A 19,783-nucleotide genomic window follows, 5' to 3' on the forward strand; every position below is an offset into this window, starting at 1 on the left:
AGACCCCAGCCTTTTTTTTAATGTTCTTTATATTATTTTCAATACAACATTTTGTGCCAATATAATATCCACGATATTCTTGTTAACGGAATTAGAGTCGTGCAATGTGATTTTCATACAGCCTATCTGGTTGATTCACACAGTTCTCAGCTCTAAATGGAATGGCTTAGACATCAGTGGCTCTAAGTAGCTGACATTGACAGTCTCCTCTTGTGCTTTATCCTGGTATTTCCCCTTTTTTACAGATTATTTCTCCATCTCCTTCCTCTTGTAACTCATTCTTCTCCCTTTCTTGTACACACCTTTCATTTTCTTCTAATTTCAGAGTGATACTTCCATGCCTTTCTGTTCTTGCAATTTCTCTCTCTCTGTCCATTACTCCTATTCCTATAATTACTTCCTAAATCCACTTCTTCTGCTACCCTGTCATTTCACATCATCAGTTCTTTTGTAGCCAACAGCTTCATTCCCTGTACAAGATACATTCATTCCTCAAGTATGGCCCATCTTCAGTACTGACCCAGGGAGTGTTCCTTAGGGAAAATAACATGTAATCCAAAATGAAGGATATTATTAAAGAGCAGATACGTAGAAGTATCAGATTATGTTGTCCAAACAGTATTGATTCTGGTGCCTTATCACTTTCTTATTCTTGACTTTGCAAATATGATCTATTTTTACTGTAGTTTAATAAAGCTTGCGAACCAGAAAGAAAATTTCAGCCCCATCTCTGAAAGCAACAGAAAGCTGGGTCTTAAAGTACAAAGTGTTTGGAAAACTTAATTGTAAGCATCACAGCGAGTTCTGTATCTAACAATCCAGTAGAAACCATGGGGTAACCCAGTTTGTAATCAAAACTAATTTAGGAACAAAAGGGACAAGTAACAGGAGTTAATGCACAAGAACAAATTCTGAAAGAATGAGAAGATATTTTTAAGTTAATTATGGGAAAGGCAGTGCGAGAAAATGAAAACTATTCAGCAAGAAATTATAAAAAACCCCTGCCTTTCAGGAACAGTTACAGTCGGAGTGGAAGTAATTTTTGGGAGTATGAACAAGAACACACACTGCAAAAATAAATGTATGATGAAAAGCTAAGTGTGAAGATACAACAGAAATTAGAGAATGTAATAAATTACATAGGCATAACCAACAATAAGAAAATCGCTGGTTTCAGAATGAGCAAGAGAACAGTGTGTCTTTAAGGCAGAAAAATACTGAAATGACAGGATAGACTGTAGAAATGAATTCTTTGTTTTTAGCTTTGGTTTTCACACAAAAGAAAACAAAACTTATGCCAGAAATGTTAAAGAGTATACTCTATCCTAGGGAAGAGAAAGATGAGGTTAAAAGGAAAGAGCAAGGAAAATGGAATCTGTATGTGTTTTGTAGAATAATGAATAAAATAACAGTTAAGAATTCCTCAGCATCAAAACGCCAAAAATTCAAGAGGAAATAAATATTGTGATGAAGCAGAAGTGTCTGACAAGGGGTATACAGGCATAGATGATAATTCTAATTAATTGTCTAATGGGATAGTTAAAACATAAACTGATAATGGATATGCCTAAAGCTAAAAATAAATGGACATTTCACTGAAATTAACGAATAATTTGTGGAAAAATCTGGGAAACTGTTGACCATATTGAATCATGCTCTCAGTATTTTGATATATGTGTCAGAAGCATGTAATCTGACTAGAGATACTTACGGTAAATGTTCTGAAAATGGAAAAAAAACAATAACAAGGAATGACCTTCAGCTCTAAACCCCCTCTCTTCTAAAGCATCTGAGCACCCTTCATTTTATGCATCTGAATATTTTCATTTATTTTTGTGGGGATGCTTATAGGCATACATACATCTCAGAAAGTTCACAATTGTTTTTGGGACTGGGCCTAATTTTACAGCCTCCAAATTGCATGCACATAACAATTTCTGTATGTGATAGTTGCTTTTGAGCATAGCAATCTATTGGTACCTAAAAATAGGAGGACACTAACTACTGCACATACAAAATTCTTTTATCACTTCAAGTCCACTTATAAACCAGCTGTTTGAGTGGATCTAACATCATAGTACTGTTTCTCTTGCTTGACTCCTTTTATCTTTAATATAATTCTGGTTCTGGCTTTCTTACGAGGGATGTGATGGATGTGAAAATGTTATTAAAAATATTCATGTACTTCTTAATGAGCACCAAATCAAGGTGATTTTTGTGAGGTTACAGGAGCAGAATGCTGATGGCTGCAGACAGCACCTCTTGCTAACTGAAAGCAAGAAATGCCAAGGTCTTTTGCCACTCAGGTTATTTTCTAAGGAGGCCACAGAGAGCACAGACCTCATGTGCAAAACCTGGCCCTAAAAAAGCAGGCCCTTCTTAACAGCAGGTGTTCTGATGCAGAGAAACAGAAGCAGGGGCCACAGGGAAGGACATTAGCCTTGTCCATGTGGGAGTACAAGAGGGACAGTGGGTCCACCCACTGGAGAGACTACACAAGCAAGCATAGGAGCGGACCTTCATGCTCATATAGCCCTTCCTGTTTGATTAGTGTGTTCTTGCAGCTAAATATACGATACTTTGTCCAGGAGCTGGTTTCTTGGTGTTGCTGTGTTTGCCTAATTTCCAAGATCCCAACATGAAATCTCTCAGATATTGCCAAACTAGTTTCCTTTCCTCCGAATGAAAATAGTTCGGGTAACTGGAGAGATGTTATCTTAGAACCAACATACGGGACTTACTTGTCCTCCAATAAACATGCAGATGCTGGAAAAAACACTCCAAAGATGAATGAACAAAATCCTAGTATTACACTCATTCCTGGAGCTTTCTTTGTGTTCACTTATCTGTACATTTTCTAGGTGGTAGAGGCAACGCTAGCTAAAATGTAAGCATATTTTCTAGCTTTGATGTTTAACAGGACCTAAATCTCTGCCTGAATTAGAGCCTAAATCCACAAGTATCATAAAGGCTTAATGGCAAGTGCCCATAACTAAATCAGACTTTCATGCAAAAACATTTACACGTGTTAGTATGCATAGAATCAAATACTAAGATACAGGTACATGCACGTGAACTAGTGTAGACTGAAAGTTCTGTTCACCTACTTACGCAGTACTGCCTGCTTGAAGAATCTAAAATTTACTTTTTTTCATATGAGAGAATGCGATGTATTCAACTGTATGGCTACATTTTGTCAAAACCAAAAGACCTGTTTTGTCATCAGAAACCCCAAGATGGCAATACAGCCTTGTTTTTCTTTGCTGCTTATTTCTATTACTACTATTGTCATCACCATTGTTATACTGCAGTGCATGGAACAGATTTGTGATTTTCTCCTTTGCTGACATCTAAAAGCTTTGCTGATTGCTAAGGATTATTTATATGAAAATTGAAAGCTCCAACTACTTGTACGTTAACTGGATGGATGAATGCTATGCATGACCTGGAGGTATTAAAAGATTCCATTGAATAACGTTAACCAAATAGACATCTCTGCTGAATTTTGGTTTCCTTTTATAGATGCAATTGACTTAACAACCCTGTTAAGAAATCTGTACTTCCACATTATTTTCAACTTAGTATGTAACATACATCCACATATTTTGGATTTTCAGGCAGCAGTCTATGTTGATTATTTATATACTAATCACTTTTGAACAGATTCACACCAGAACCCTTATCCTTTTCAGTGTTCAGATAGTTTTGACAGAGCCAAGGTAATCAGTTCTGATGCCGTTAATTTTTGATGCAGAGAACATGGTGAGCAAGTGATAGCAAACATCATTCATCTTAATGCTTGATGAGGGATACTGCAGATTTATCAAATGTGCTACTGCCCATGACTGCTGCCCAGGCCTTTATAAAGTCATAGATTCCATAGCAAACGAAAAACACAAAGGAAAAAAGCTGTTGTTTTCAAGTGGGTTAGCTGGTATGTGCTGGATCAATGGGAGACGTATGGACAGGGCTGTATGGTGACGAAAGATTAGGTGCTCCCAGGAAAGTCACCCACACTCCTGCCCTAGCCGTGTTAAGTATCAGGCTTAACAATGGAGAGCTCAGGTAAAGCTGGGTGGGGGCGTAGCCTTCCACTCAAACAGATTTTCTGAGTTCACTTTATCCAGCCTTGCACTGAAAGAAATTTATTTCCAATAACATGTAATATCAATGAAAAATTATTACAGAGCAGTGCATCAGGAAAGATATTGGCAACATTAATTAAGACTAATGCTGCCAAGACAACCAAAGAAATAAGAGCTGTTTAATACCGAGAGAATATTACTCAAAAATATAGACCTCTCCAGAGTCATTGCAGTGTCAGAAGATAATGAAGATATAGGCAGGGGAGATCTTTGCTGTTCTGTTAAAGTGTTCTTTGTATGCGTATGTGTGTGTATATGTACACATATGTGCATACTATTTACATATATATATAAGTGTGAATGTACGTAGCAATCAGAGAGGGAGACATTCTCTCTGAGCATACTGCTTTAGAATAACCTAACACAGCAGAAAGACCAGTTCTGCAAAGGCCGGATTGTCACCATAAGATTTTTCAGTCCTCTGAGGACAAGGACAGGAATGGCTGGTATGCCAACTGCTAGGTCCAAGACTCAGTACTTTCTGCTTTAACAACCGCTTGAAATCATAGATAAGAAAATGGATCACAAAATTCATTTTGTAAAACCATAATATTGGGAGATTAGAGTCATAATTCTTTGAATATAATCTGTTTTCTCTGGAAGAGAAACGAAAGACTTATGACAAAGTACTCAGTGCAATATCCTTTGTTCTGCCTTTATGTCTTCTCTAAACAGCATTGCTGCTTTAATACAAATTTCGAAGTAGTGGCATTTAAATGGGATATCATGTGGAAGGACTACACTATGTTGTTACCGAGACATAAAGAGTCCCTCATTTTCATTTACTCTCCATTGGAAGAATGATGCTTAGTATGTATCTGTGAGGATGACTAAAAGTACCCTCAAAATTCTGCTGGGAAACAGAAAACATACCTTAGGAGAAAGAAGCTTTTCTGGTGGCTACTACCCCTCCCAGAACAAACATTTTGAATCTAAGATAACTAAAACCACAGGAAACCATAAATTAACTTGTTTTCTTTGAAGATTACTCTGATAAAAGTAAGAAGAATAAAGTCTCTTCTGTGACTGACTATAAAGTTGTGCCAGGGGAGGTTTAGATTCGATTTAGGAAAAATTTCTTCACGGAAAGTGTTGTCAAACATTGGAACAGGCTGCAGAGGGAAGTGGTGGAGTCACCATCCCTGGAGGTGTTGAAAAGACATGTAGATATGGCACTTTGGGACATGGTTTAGTGGGTGTGGTTGTACTAGGTAGATGGTTGGTCTTGGTGATCTCAGAGGTCTATTCCAACTTAATGATTCTATGATAAAAGTCAGAGAAAAGGGGGCATCCACACTATTCCTAGAGGCAAATTAATGCTGTTCCCAGGCTTGGCTGAGCAGTTGAGAAGTGAGAGGGCAGAAGAGACTGAATTACCTTGTCACATCAGAAGGGTAGCTAGCTAATCCTGTGCTAACTGAGCTGCTGAACTACATCTGAAAGGGCAGGATGGGGTGAGCTTGTACTGCCAGTTGATATTCTGTGTATGTCGTGCATTTCCATGCAGACTCCTAGTTTCCAGGACTATGTCTGGCAGCTTTAAAGCACTAAATTTACCTGAAATTCAAAAAGAGTTTTATTGCTCAAACACTCCTTTTCATAACAGAAAGCTACCAAAACCTCCCCTGCCCAACAACCCGATCAGGTGGTGCATCAAGCAGGCTGTTTTATTTTGCATAAGCTGCTCTTTGCAGGGGGGTGTGTGTGAAGAGGAAAGGGCACAAATGGATCCATTTGAATTCAGATGCATTTTAATGAGTTAAAAAAAACAGCTGAAGGATAAAAAAAAGTTTTTGCAGCAAATGGGGATTTATAGGGATTACAGTCACATGTTTAGAATCTGGAAAAACATTCGTTTTGTGTTATTATAACAGTTTTTATGGATTAATTAATGGAATGGTGATGTGAGGAATTGCTTTGGATTTAACACACAAATGCATTAGATGAATCTAGGTTTGATTTGAGAGTGATGGGTCAAAAGAATCTCATTAATACCCATGGATATCTGACTCTGGGCTGCTTGAATTCAGCAGGATGGTTCAGCATGATGGGTGAGCATATGCTCAGCTGTTTGTTAATGCAGTGCTGTGATAGAAGCACACAGAAAAATCCAGGCTGATTTACATCCTTTATAATACTGCAAAAGACAAAATTGCTTGCAGTGAGAGTGAGGACTTTTGCCTTTAGCATTGTTTGTTTTACTCAACATTTATTATTTCTAGGCCTCGTCAGAAATACCTGCAACATATTTGTAAGGCAGCTCCTGACCCCCATGCACCTGGAATTGTGATCACCCAGGAGACACTAATACAATGCACACAATACATGAGAATTTGAACGGTGTAATGTAAGCACTAGTCGAAACACTGGAGAAAAATATACACCTATGGAACCTAGTAATGTGTTCTAACTTCTCACATGTTAGATTAGCAGATATGATCTGTCACATCATAGGTTCAGAAATGCTCATTCCTGAACTTTGCAAACCATTTTCTTCAAATTCTGAAGTGTTTCTGTGAATTAATTCTATTTTCCTTCCATAATTCCAACTGAGATATTGATTTTGATAAAATGAGAGGAAAATTAGAATGCAGGATAGAAGGATATTTGAGAAGTCATAGCAGTCCAGCAAAGTTCCTGCTGACTGGAAAAGGGAAAGCATAACCCCCACTTTTAAAAAGGGAAAAAAGGAAGACCCTGGGAACTGCAGGCCAGTCAGTCTCACCTCTGTGCCGGGCAAGATGATGGAGTGGATCATCATGGAAACTTTGCTAGGGCACATGGAAAATAAGGAGATGACTGATGACAGCCAACATGGATTCACCAAGGGCAAATTTTGCCCAACAAATTTGGTGGCCTTCTACTACGGGGTTACAGCATTGGTGGATAAGGGAAGAGCAACTGACATCACCTACTTGAACTTGTGCAAAGCATTTGACACTGTCCCACACAACATCCTTGTCTCTAAATGTGCAAGACACGGATTTAATGGACGAACCATTTTGTTGATAAGGAATTGGCTAGATGGTCACACTCAAAGAGTGTAGTTTAACATCTTTATCAGTAACATGGACAGTGGGATCGAGTGCCCCTCAGCAAGTATGATGATGACACCAAGCTGTGTGTCGAGGTCGACACACTAGAGGGAAAGGAGGCCATCCAGAGGGACCTTGACAGGCTGGAGAGGTGGGCCTGTGCAAACCTCATGGAGTTCAACAAGGCCAATAGCAAGGTCCTGCACCTGGGTCAGGGTAATCCCAAGCACTGACATAGGCTGGGCAATGAGTGGATCGAGAGCAGCCCTGCAGAGAAGGACTTGGGTGTTCTGGGGGATGAAAAACGGAACATAAGCCACCAATGTGCGCTTGAAGCCCAGAAAGCCAATGGCATCCTGGACTGCATTACAAGAAGCGTGGCCAGCAGGATGATGGAGGTGATTCTCCCCCTCTACCCTGCTCTGGTCAGACCCCACCTGCAGTGCTGCGTCCAGCTCTGGGGCCCCCAGCACAAGAAAGACATGGACCTGCTCAAGCAGGTCCAGAGGAGGCCACGAAGATGCTTAGGGGGCTGGAGCGCCTACCCTGTGAGGACACACTGAGAGAGTTCGGGTTGTTCAGCCTGGAGAAGAGAAGGCTCCAGGGAAACATTGTAGTGGCTTTCCAGTGCTTAAAGGGGGCCTGCAGGAAAGGTGGGGAGGGACTCTTGATCAGGGAGGGTAGTGATAGGATGAGGGGTAATGGTTTCAAACTGAAAGAGGGGAGATTTACATGAGATATCAGGAAGAAGTTCTTCACTGTGAGGGTGGTGAGACATTGACCCAAGCTGCCCAGAGAAGCTGTGGCTGACCCCTCCCTGGCAGTGTTCAAGGCCAGATTGGATGGGGCTTGGAGCAACCTGGTCTAGTGGGAGGTGTCCCTGCCCATGGCAGGGGGTTGGAACTAGATGAACTTTAAGGTCCCTTCCAACCAAAACCTCTCTGTGATTCTATGATAACAGGCATATATGGTTAGAATATACCTATCACATATAGACCTGATAAAATGGATACAAAACCAATGACAAGCAATTAGCATGTATTAGCTTTTCCCAGGAATCCAGTATCTTGTTGTTCAACAGCAGCGATCATTTTGTACTATGTTCTGCATGCAAAGCAAAATGTATTCCACCCTGAGAAACATTATGAGACATAGATTTCAACTTCAGAAGCATATGCTTTTTTTAAAAAAAACAAACTGCTTTTCTGCCCTTGAAATAGCATGACCAGCTTGAAACAGCATGGTCATATGCCCTCTGCATCTGAAAGAGGGACCTGGATATTTGTGGAAGTGATCCTTCCCCCTCCCTCTAGTTTATAAGTCATTCCGTATTTAAATATATTGAATTCGGCGTGAATATTGGTATTGAGCACCTATCTAAAACTATGGACGGAGATATTTCATTCAGACAGGCTTAAAAGAAATTGTGGTGAGGATTAAAACATTGAATATTTTACATTTTATTTTAATGAAAAATAGCATGTAAAAGTTGAAAACATCAAATGACAAATTGTCTTTTACTTGAACGAAACTAGAAACCTCACACAATCAATGAAGAAGGAAGATTGACTGCTGTAACATGCACGGACATTTGTCAGTTTTACCTGCTTGTGAGCGTGGTCGTAAGAATTGATGTGGTTGTCAAACTCCTGGTGTTTGTGGTACTGCTTGTCACATAGTTCACAGTAGAAGTTAGCCTTCACATCCTCCAGAGCCTTGGCTGCAGCTTTCTCCTTCTCAGCATAGTCCTGTAAAGGCAGAAGCAAAGGGAGATACTTTGCTAGAGATTGTGAGCTTGTGCTTCAGCAACTATTTCTGTCATCTGCATAAAAAACACTAGACTGACTAGGACTGCTAGATTACCAGGTTCCATCCCATACATGCTAAGGAGGTTTTGGTCTTAAACTGGATTTAATAAAATAGTTGTGTTTCTTGAATAATTATTCTTATACTTGTTGTAGGTACTGCCATAAGAAAAGTAGAGAGGAATGGGATGCAGAGGAATTCCATCAGGACACTGCCTAGCTCCTGGGCAGGAGAGTTGAGCAGTGAAGAAGACATAAGCCACCAAAGTTAGTCTGCTAAAGCAGTGCTACAGCACTTCCAGTTTGCACCAACTTGTGTCTGCTCTTACAGGTACCATTGCTCAGAAGAAAGAAACTAGTTTTAGGCTGATACTAACACAGATTTTCTTTTGTGTTCTGCTTTCTACCATCTATGACATGTTCAGCAAGGCCAGGCAGCAGCTGGCTATGCTGGCTGGGATTTCCCTGGAGCAGAGTCACTTCAGCAAGAGCCTTTTCTGTGCCACCCTGTCCCTTCCCAACATCTGTATGAGGGGACATGCCATCCAGCTCACCCAAACCAAATGTAAGTGTGACCTGCCCAACACAGACCCCAACCACTGACAAGAGCACTAGCTCATGTCCAGGCTCAGGCAAACACTGCTGAAAATAGGGAAAACACCGTTAGTCCCTACATAGTTGCCCTTCATGTCTCCCTAGTGATTCAGGTGGCTCTGGAGAGCCAAGTGCTTTGATTTCAATATATAATATCAGGTAAAAAGAGAAAAGAGAAAACCTAAAACATAGGAACCAACAGTTTCTGAGCTCCAAATAATGCACTGAAATAAGGTGCCTAAAATTCAAAATTGGCAGCAGCCTTTGCCAACCTTATTTCTTTTACAAGTCCTTCATTATATCATTATTACAACACCTTAAACTTTCTACGTTAGAGTTTAAATAACAAACTTGGCATGGAAAACATGAACAAAAATTGGTAAAAGCTATTCATTTGATATTCATATTGACAAGTTGATATTACTTGAGTGTATGTAATACATTGCCATGGATTGCAGTAATTCATTATTTGCTGTATCATTTTACTCACCCAAGGAAATAGGTACTTTTTGCCACCAGGCCTTCCATGCTATGCAGTCAGTGCTGTCCACATGCTTTCACCACCCTTTGCATGACAGAGTACACCAAACCCAGCACATGCTGCACCTCTGGGGCACCCTGCTCTTAGCGCATCGTGCTGCCCAGCATTGCTCCAGGGACAAGGCCAGGGTGGAGGCAAGCCTTTGGGCATAGAGGATCAGCACAAATGCACATTTTGAGCCTTTCAGAGAGCGATGGACTTCTTTAATGAGCATTACATGTTTTGAGGCTGAGGCTTGACCAAGCAGCAGGGGTGCTGCTTGTCAATGTGACACACTGAGCTTTGGACAGCTCTGTGCTGTGAGTCCTGCTCCGCCCTGGTCTCTACGTCCTCAGGTTGGTGTGAGCAGGTCTTTCTTACATGGTAGCTTAGAGGCTGCTGTTGCTAGTGAGATTAACTGTACTCAAACTAGACTGTCTAGAAATTAGCTGTACGGTCTAAGGCAGTATCCTAAGTTCCCCTGTAAGAGAAAAATGGTAACCACTGCCAAAGGGTTATTAATCCCATCTATTTCAAAAACCTATTTTAGGATGAGATGAAACTCTCCAGAGGTGCTATCTCTCTCCGTCGACCACTGCAAGGCTCTAAATTACTACTAACTACTAATAACCTGGCCTACATCCTTAATTCTTAGATTGCTGAACTCAGAGATAATGAATTCTGTATTGTATTTCTACATATTCAATTCTAAATCTCCCCACGAAACTTGCATGAACTGACCTGCTTGATGACAGAAGGTCAAAGAGGCATTTTGTGCCTGGAATTTTGATTTTACATCTTACAGATGATGCCAATGGCATGTCAGTCCCTCCCACAGGGCAAACATCCAAATAAATCTCTTTCCTGCATGCGTATGACTCGGGTGGGTTAGTATACTGCGGTAAACTCAGACTGGCCAGTTGTGAAACCAGGTAGCCTGAGCTAACATTTCTCCACTTGAGAAGCTGCTCAATACTGGTAGTTAACACTTGATTGTATCAGGGGGAAATATTCTTGCAATCAAATAGTTAAATAGCTTTCATTAGTTATTTAAATTTACAAAGCCCATTAAAAAGTGATACTTTTCAGCTTATGCATCAGACCCATTGTTTTGCTAGCATTAATTATTCACCATGCCTTTGGTATAATTAAAATGCATAAATTAGAATGTGGATGCAATAGTATTAATTATGCAGAGATGTCTTCCCTGGAAGACAAGTGTTGGGGGCAACATATTTTTATTCTAAACTGGTAAAAATGTAAGTTTTTCACTCTCTGGCAGCCAGCCAAAGCATAATTGGTTTTTTTGGTTGTTTTGTGGGTTTTTTTCCAGGTCTGAACTGTCAATTAAATGCTTACAGCCTGCTCCATCTTTGTTTCTGCTGAAGGAGAAGCCTAATTGTTTGGGGTGAACACACCACATTACTCTCTATGAAGCACAACTGAAACTGCTGCTCGTGAGCATTCCAAACTGCCAACTTTATCTTTCTCAGCAGAAATTAATACAGTTCCCTCAGCATAAAGATGTTTTAAAATAGCAACAAGGCAGCTCCCAGGTGCATCCTAAGATAATCACAACTACCTCCATCGCCTTATTGCTTAATTATGCTTGTCTACCATGGCAAAAGCTACAATTTCCTGCTTCCGTATTGATCAGATGCAGGGAAATTGAATGCTACATCACATACTTTAGAAAGGTCATGGATTTTTCTTTCTCTAAAAAGGCATAAGAACTTCTAGCACTACAGTAAATTGTGCATAGGCAAATAAATTCCCACACCCAGACTGCTAATGTCATCTCCCTAGGACTATAGAGACTGATGGTCAATTCTAGCATAATAAATACGATCACATGAAAGAAAATCTGTAGAATCACATCTGTAAAAAACATATGTGATCATGAACACCTGGCTTCATTAGTGCACAGGAAAGATCCACCCATGTATTTTGAACTGAGGATCACTAACAGTACTAAGTATGTGTGTCAGTCTCATAAACCTTATTCTGGATCATACGTTACTTACTAATGACATATAGTCCGAGTAAACATGTAAATGCTTAGAAGATAACATAAATTAGCCATTCTGTCTTTGAGCCATGGTCAACAGTAAGTGCAATTTGATGTCAGGGATGATGCAGTCATTGTAGGCAAGAACTCCTAGAAATCATGGGTAATCCACCTTCCATGTTGCTGGATGCAAGTAGTATAAGCCATATGAGCGCAGAATATAGCTGAAGGCATTTTTTTCCTAGAAGCCTGCAAAATGTTTCCATATTATAGATTGCAATTACACTCACATCAATTTGGCCCACAGAGGCACATAACTGTAATAATAGTTTATATATTGAATTAATTTAAAAAGAATACTTCCATTGTGCATTAGACTGGAAGTGCTTTTACTTAGCAGCTACTTTTGCAGAATGCTTCTTTTTGTGAAAATGCAATTAATGGTATCTGACATTTCATTTTCTAATATAGGGAAAATCAATGAAAAATCCCATGTAACTGCGTTTTCTAGAATGTTGCCACTGACACCTAATCAATTAGAAATCATTTATTAAATCTAGAGTCTGTAAGAGATATTTAATAGACTACATGGCCATTAGAGTATGCTGATCTAGACAAAAGAATACCACACTCCCTGCCTCAGTTACTGATAGTAAATATATCTGCTATGTTCAAATGGACTCAGGTGAAAGGTTGGTCCTTTGAAATAGTAAAACTTTCAGAAGCAGTTTTCTATAAACCCATGGATTTCTACAAATACAGTGGAGTAAATATACAGTGCTTGTAAATAGAACATGAGAAAAATATAACATCATTAGCCCACTTTTGATCATCTATTTCTAAATTGGAATGCAAAATTAGTGACAGAACAGCTAACTCACAGTAATACAGAGCTCAGTAAGTGACAGATTGCTCCCTCTTTGGGGCACAAGAAATCAGAGTTGCTACAAGTTTGATAACTTAAATATAATTCTGCCAACCAGAGTAGATACGAGTGTGAGTTTTAAATACTGATGCAACTACTGGGGTGCCTCTTGGGGATTCTCAGACTAGTGGTTAAAGGAGAAGTAGGACAAATATATGTGAATAAGATATAGAATTATATTCTACATCTAAGAGTTTTAAGTATATTTTCGTTAGTGACTTAGATGATAAAATTAACTGTGATTATGTATGAAATCTATGAATGATAGTAATTAACAGCACAGGGCATACAAATGCTTTAGGGACTAGGATGAGGATTCAAAATTATTGTAATAATCTTGAGATATGGTCTGAAATCAGCAAGATAAAATTCAATACATGTGTGTCAAGTGCTGTGCTTTGGAGGGGAAAATCACATTCCTCAATACTAGATTGTGAATAGCTGAGTAAACACAAAAGCAAGGGGAAAGGTGCAGGAGGTTAGAGTGGAAAAGAAATTAAACGAAAGTCAACAGTGAAAGTCAAGGCAAATTGCATTCTGACATGTTAATAGTAGTGTTATATGTAAGATGCTGAGGGTAATGATTCCCCTTGATTCAGTATTGGTGAAATGTCAGCTGTAAAATACTATTGGGTACATCTACTCCAGCAAATAACTTGGCTCCGGGAACCTGGCCCTCCATCATCCCCATTCCATGTGAGATAGCTCATTCTCAGGCTTTCATTTCAGAGTAAACTTGCTAGTTCCCTTTGAGATAAAAATGAGTGTAGTTCTAGAATAACATTCAGTTCACATAAACACTCTACAGGCAGCAAGGATGAGACTTCACCAGGCTCTCCATGCCTTGTATAGTCTTCCAACAACCATCAAACTGCATTCCCCGAGTCGTCCCCATCTCATGGCCTTCCCCAAGGCAAGCAAAACTTGCATGCTGTAAAAACACATGCAGCATCATGCCACAAAACAACTACCCAGGCACCTCATATGTTTTCGGACAGACTGAAATCAAAACAAATACAACTATACCTAAAGGTATCATGTAAGCCTGAAGATACCTAGGCCAAGTGTGGACATAACCTGTCTGCCCTGGGATGCAGTGTGGCTGACAGCTTTTTCTACATCACTAGGCCTGCTTGTTGAGGCAGATCAAAATGTAGATGTAGCCTGTGAGGTAGTTTTTGTCCCCATGATTTGAGAAAGATATAGTTGTACTTGGGACATCCTTGAGCAGGACAGTAGGGATAAGAGGTTTAAAAATTAGTAACATGCTTAAATTAGGCAAACTAGATTTCAATCTGTAATTCATGTTTTCATTGCATCATTCAAGCACTTCTAAACCACATTTTTTTGGGGAAATCTGTAGAACTGCCTGGACTGGTACAGAACACCTCTGGGTGGTCATGACCTGCACATGGACAGGTCGGGACAGCAACCGTAGAACTTTCATTTTGAGTGCTCATTCACCGCTTGTTCCTTATTCACCAGTTCTTGGGATAACACATGCACATAATTTTTATGCCCTTATATCTTTTCTACTGCAGCTACAGCAAAAGAGATTTTAAAAGATCTCTCAAACTCGGTGGGCAGGTGATAGAATGCAGGAAGTAATCAAAGTACTTGGGTGCAGTGTGAAACTTGAGAACCACACAAATGATACTAGGATATGTACCTGAACATCAGGATGGTTGAATTAATGAACCTTTCCCTGAATGCTCTCTTTTTTTTCCCTGGAGAAGACTCTGCTGCCTTAAAAAAGAATCCGCTAGGGAAGTTTAGCTGTGGAGGTAGAATAAAAAGCAAGTAATTTTGTTCAGCTGCAATAGCCAGCAATACAGAACATTTTCATTTACCTCACACATGTTCTGCCATTTTCCACCTTGAAAACTCTATGCATAGTTTCTGCCAGTGCAGGATCTAAAGTGAGGAATTACGGAGTTATCTCTTGCAAAGGAATTTTTTTTTCTTCTTCAAAAGTAGTAAATAGCCATTCTCAGGTGACTTATACAGGGCAGCTCCTAACTTCTGCAAATAAATGCATCTTCATATTTTTCACACTCAGCCAATTACTGCAGCATTTTCAGTTATATGCACTTCCATTTGCTACTAGAATGCTCAGACCTGAGAAGTGCAATGCTTTTAGCAGGTCCTACATGCCTCAGAGTACAAACCTGCTGGAGCTAATAGGACAGACAGAGAGCTATAACTGTAAGGAGTCATAAACCTGTTCCTAAATTATTTGCTATAAAAATCACCAGTGATGATGATTTTTCAATTCAAAGTAAAACACCAGCAGGGCTATTCAGATTTTAAGCAAATCTTTTATATTCTAAGACACATCGCTGCTTCTGGTGACTTTATACAGGACTTCAAGACTTTCTAAACACTTTTTCAACTTTGTAAATGAAGCATACAACTGCTAAAAATCTTTGCTGTGGATATAGAGGACATTTTTCAAATATCTCAACGAGATTCAATATCTTTCTCCTCATTTTCAGAAATTGGTGGAACTTAAGCAGCTGGATCTCTTAGATTATCTCAAAATGTGATCAAGATTTGACCTGCAAAGGGAATTAGGTATCTAACTGAAAGTTATGTATTGAAGTGTTCAGTTTAATTTTAAAAGAAATACATAATAAAGTGAATATGAGAGTTTAGATCATTTTTCATTGCAGGGGGATATATTTAAAGAGCTTAAAGGAAGTAATCAGCAAAATGTAATTTTTTTTAAGGGAACAAAACTGCCTGGAATGACATACAGTGCAGAAACGAGAGTTCTAGGATAAATAACCAGCTCAAAGAGGATATTAGAACTAGAATGGAAATAACATAACTAGGAAAGAAAGCTAATCATCATTTTCAGAAAATGAAGGGATGAAGTGGAGATCAGTGATAAGTGGTGCCCTTCAGAGGTCTGTACTGGGACTGGTGCTGTTTAATATCTTCATCAGTGACACAGACAGTGGAATTGAGTGCACCCTCAGCAAGTTTGCAGATGACAACAAGCCAAGTGGTGTGGTTGACACACCTGAGGGACGAGATGCCACCCAGAGGGACCTGGACAAGCTTGAGAAGTGGGCCTGTGTGAGCCTTGTGAGGTTCAACAAGGCCAAGTGCAAGGTCCCGCACCTGGGTCACGGCAATCCCTGGTCGAAACAGAAGATGAGGAAGGAACTGCTCCCATGCACTAACCAAATAGTGAGATGTAGATGTAAAAAAAATAAATATAATATTTGAATACAGTAAATGCAGAATTGATAAAAGAGGCAGAGAAATACACTCAAGCATAAAGATCAATTGGTACATAAAGCCTTCACTGTATTTAGGCTGGAATATAGACTGTTTCTCATCATCAGTGGAACGGACTTAAGAACAATCTTCACATTGAAGTAGGGGGTATCATTTTAAGATGGAGTATGATTAATTTCTGAAGGGGAATATATGGTGTGGTTTGGCTGACTGTACTAATAGAAAACTAAATTTGATATCAATATTTAGGAAAATCTACAGTTACACTAAATCTGCTTAATGTTATGTGGTGTTGCCTGATTTTTATCTCTGAGCTTCATTGTTAATCTATGTCCTATATGAGTACTATGACTAGCATTTGACTTATTATTCTAAAAGTTTTTGCTAGGTATGAAGTAATTAAATAACAATTTCCAAATACTAACACTACCATAAAAAAAAAAATTTAAAAATTCTGTAACTAGAGCAACAACCCCAAAAAGATGAAGAGATGTGACCTGAAGGACAACCTGAGAACAGAAGGGACTCAGAACTGTCAAGGTTGTAACATTGTTGTAGAGGCTGAAACAATTTCTGGGCTAATCGTGGAAATAAACGTGGTTTTATTACTGTTAGGATTATATTCTAAGTATTTAAAAGCAAATTCTAAGAGACTCATGGGTAAGACTCAAAAGATAGAGAATTACAGAGGATCTCAAAATGTTTCCAGCGACTCTGCAGATATGGTGACTGGTGTGACTGCTGTAAATCTAGACTTCCCACTAAGGTTTCAGTGAAATTATATCTCAATGACTACCTTAAAATGTAGACAGAATAGAAATGTTTTTTCTAAGCTGGACAGAAGAACGATTCCTGTTACGCAGAAGAAAAAATATACATCACCCACATTTTTCCTTATAGTCCTGCTTGTCTGCACGAATGTGAGTCCTTCAGTGAATCTGATTGTGACTTTATTGTCAATCTTCCATTTGAAGTCAATTCCTTCAATTTGTTCATTATTTCATAGTACCCTCTCCTCCCCTCAAATGACCTCTTTTCTGATGAGTGAGGTATTATCAATTAATCTGAAGAGTTAGTCCTCCATTTATCTCTTACCATTCTCACTTTTCCAATTGCAATTTCTAGAGTACAACATATGTTCCAGCACTGCATTTAATAGATGATGTGATGTTGTATTTTTTTGTCTGACATCTCTTTTCAGATGAAATCTGCTTTACATAATTTAAGATCCTTGAACGTTTTGACCTAAAACCTTCTTCTATAGAACACACAGAATTTAACTTAAATGCAGTGTCTTTCACATTCGAGTTAGCTAAAAGTACTTTACAATAATGATATTGATCATGCAGTAAATGTATAGGAAAATACAACATTTGTTATGACCACAGGAATAGTCATCACACAACTCATCTGTGGCTGTTAGAACCTTTTTTTTATTAAGTGCCTTTTTCATATAATACAGGCTAATCATATCAGATAGTTTTTATAGTCTTTAATACCAATAACATTAAACATTTACATCCTCTCTTTTAATATTATTTGACTCTTTCTTTGCAGATCCGCAGTATTAAAGCCACTTCACGTAGACTAATTCAATATCATAAATGATGCAATATTATATCTAATATCAGTGGGTTTCTATTGCTCATAGTAACAGAGAATAATTGTTAATTTTATGATAAAATATTAATAAACTTTTAGTAAATCCAGGTTGGTCAATTTATTTCCTTATATTATGTATATTTGCAATCTGCTTCAGAAAATTGTCCTACAGGGTAAGCGTTAATCACACATTTGAATTATATCTATACTGTCCACCTTCTCTTAAAACTTCCCCATAAAATACTGCCTAGTCACTGCAATGTGTAGCATTTGACAACATGTTTTTAACCAGAAACCAAGATATTTCTTCACATTAGCTTTTCCTGAAGTCTTTTTGCCTTTTTTTTGTTTAACAGAAGCCCAAAACATTGATTTATAAAAGCTTTGGCTTTCCTCAGCACTCGAGGTTATCTAAGTGAAAAAGAAAGAATTCAAATTGCTCTATAAGGTCCAAATGGAAAAAGGAAGGTTATTTACACACACTCTATTTACATACCCTCTTCCTCTGCCCCTCCCCAAATGCATTCATGTGAGTTGCAAAATTCTGTACACTTTTTTAATTAACTCTGCAGTTTTATACATGCTACTATTCTACTGAGCTGAGACAAAGCAAAAAAATTCCTTTCATTCATCTGCCAAATGAAAGTATAATATTTGCATTCTGATTGGAACAAAATGAATGGGAGGGAGAGAGGGAGGAAGACAGGAAGGAAGGGAGGGTAAAAGGAAGGGTGGAACAGAAGGTGAAAGGAAGGGTGGAACAGAAGGTGGAAGGAAGGAAAGATAGAAGGAGGGGTAGAAGTGTGGAAAGAAGGAATACTTTTTCTAGCTCTTTTTTAGCCAAATGCTTATGACTTGAAACCCACTCTGCAGCACACCTGACAAATAAAAGTCAAAACAGGACATTTCTAAATACAACTGCCCCCTCGATTTGCAGAGTAATGGCACCATTATGGCAATTTCCAAAGTAAAACTCTCCCATCTCATGCTCAAAAGCCATCACACAGGAATAATTGCCCAGTAATATCCCTTGCACCTGAAGCGAAACAACTACTTTCTAAAATTACTTCTGTGTGATGACTTAGGAGTATGTCCACAAGCAAAAGACAGTAGTTAATGACATATATAAAGAATTAACATGAATACTTGATTATTGACTGTAGAAAACAATTATCGACCAAAGACATTTATTCAGTCTCTGTCCAGCACCTTCAGACTCAACTAATCCAAAACCTCCATGTGCTGTATACATTCTTGTACCATATCTTCAGTTCCAATCTTTCTCTAGAAGAGACTTTTCAAGAAAAAGTGCTGGTTTTTACTCTCTTCATGAGGAGGTGTCCTCAGCAGGGAGGAGTGTATGCGTTAGTGAAATGAGTGGAGACACACAAGTGGTGATGGCTCACAGCAATGCTGAGTGCTGCTGTAGGTGAATGTGACTCAAGGGCCAAGTGATTTTCTTCACAGTTTCCATGCTTAGTGTACATCAGCTCCAGGGGCATCCAGCAGAATCCTTTCAGCCCATGGTATCTTGCTCAACTTACATTTGATCCTGCATGACTTTGTGGCTTTGTTCACTCCCCTCCTATTTTCTTTTGGTCCCCACTTTCCTTCAACTTATAACCCATGGCAGACACAGAACCCTGGTCCTATGTGCCAGTTTCTGTGTTCACCAGGCAGTATAGTCAGTAATGACGTTAATTAATCATCTGTGAGTCTGCAATGTGTTTGATTGCTTATCTGTAGAAAAGAAAGATATTTTAGTCAGAATGTATAATTGGTGCAAATTCCTGCCCCTTGTGAGAGTGTGGAGAAACCCCCACACTCATGAGTGGTTGGGACACCTTGGCGCCACTTACCAACTTCTGTCGCTGTTCTCTCACTCGAGGTAAGGACATATTGC

General features: G+C 39.0%; 1 protein-coding gene across 1 annotated transcript in view; it reads right to left on the bottom strand.

The window, feature by feature from the left end:
* The window catches only part of ZNF804B (zinc finger protein 804B), a 245,079-nt gene that overhangs the window by 22,779 nt on the left and 202,517 nt on the right, over window positions 1-19,783 (bottom strand). The window contains exon 2 of the mRNA XM_086467224.1: window positions 8,785-8,928. Within this exon, the coding sequence (XP_086323350.1) occupies window positions 8,785-8,928 (144 nt within the window). The remainder of the gene's footprint in view (window positions 1-8,784; window positions 8,929-19,783) is intronic.

Source organism: Leptosomus discolor, chromosome 6 (genome assembly GCF_034619465.1).
Source record: "Leptosomus discolor isolate bLepDis1 chromosome 6, bLepDis1.hap2, whole genome shotgun sequence".
NCBI lineage: Eukaryota > Metazoa > Chordata > Aves > Leptosomiformes > Leptosomidae > Leptosomus > Leptosomus discolor.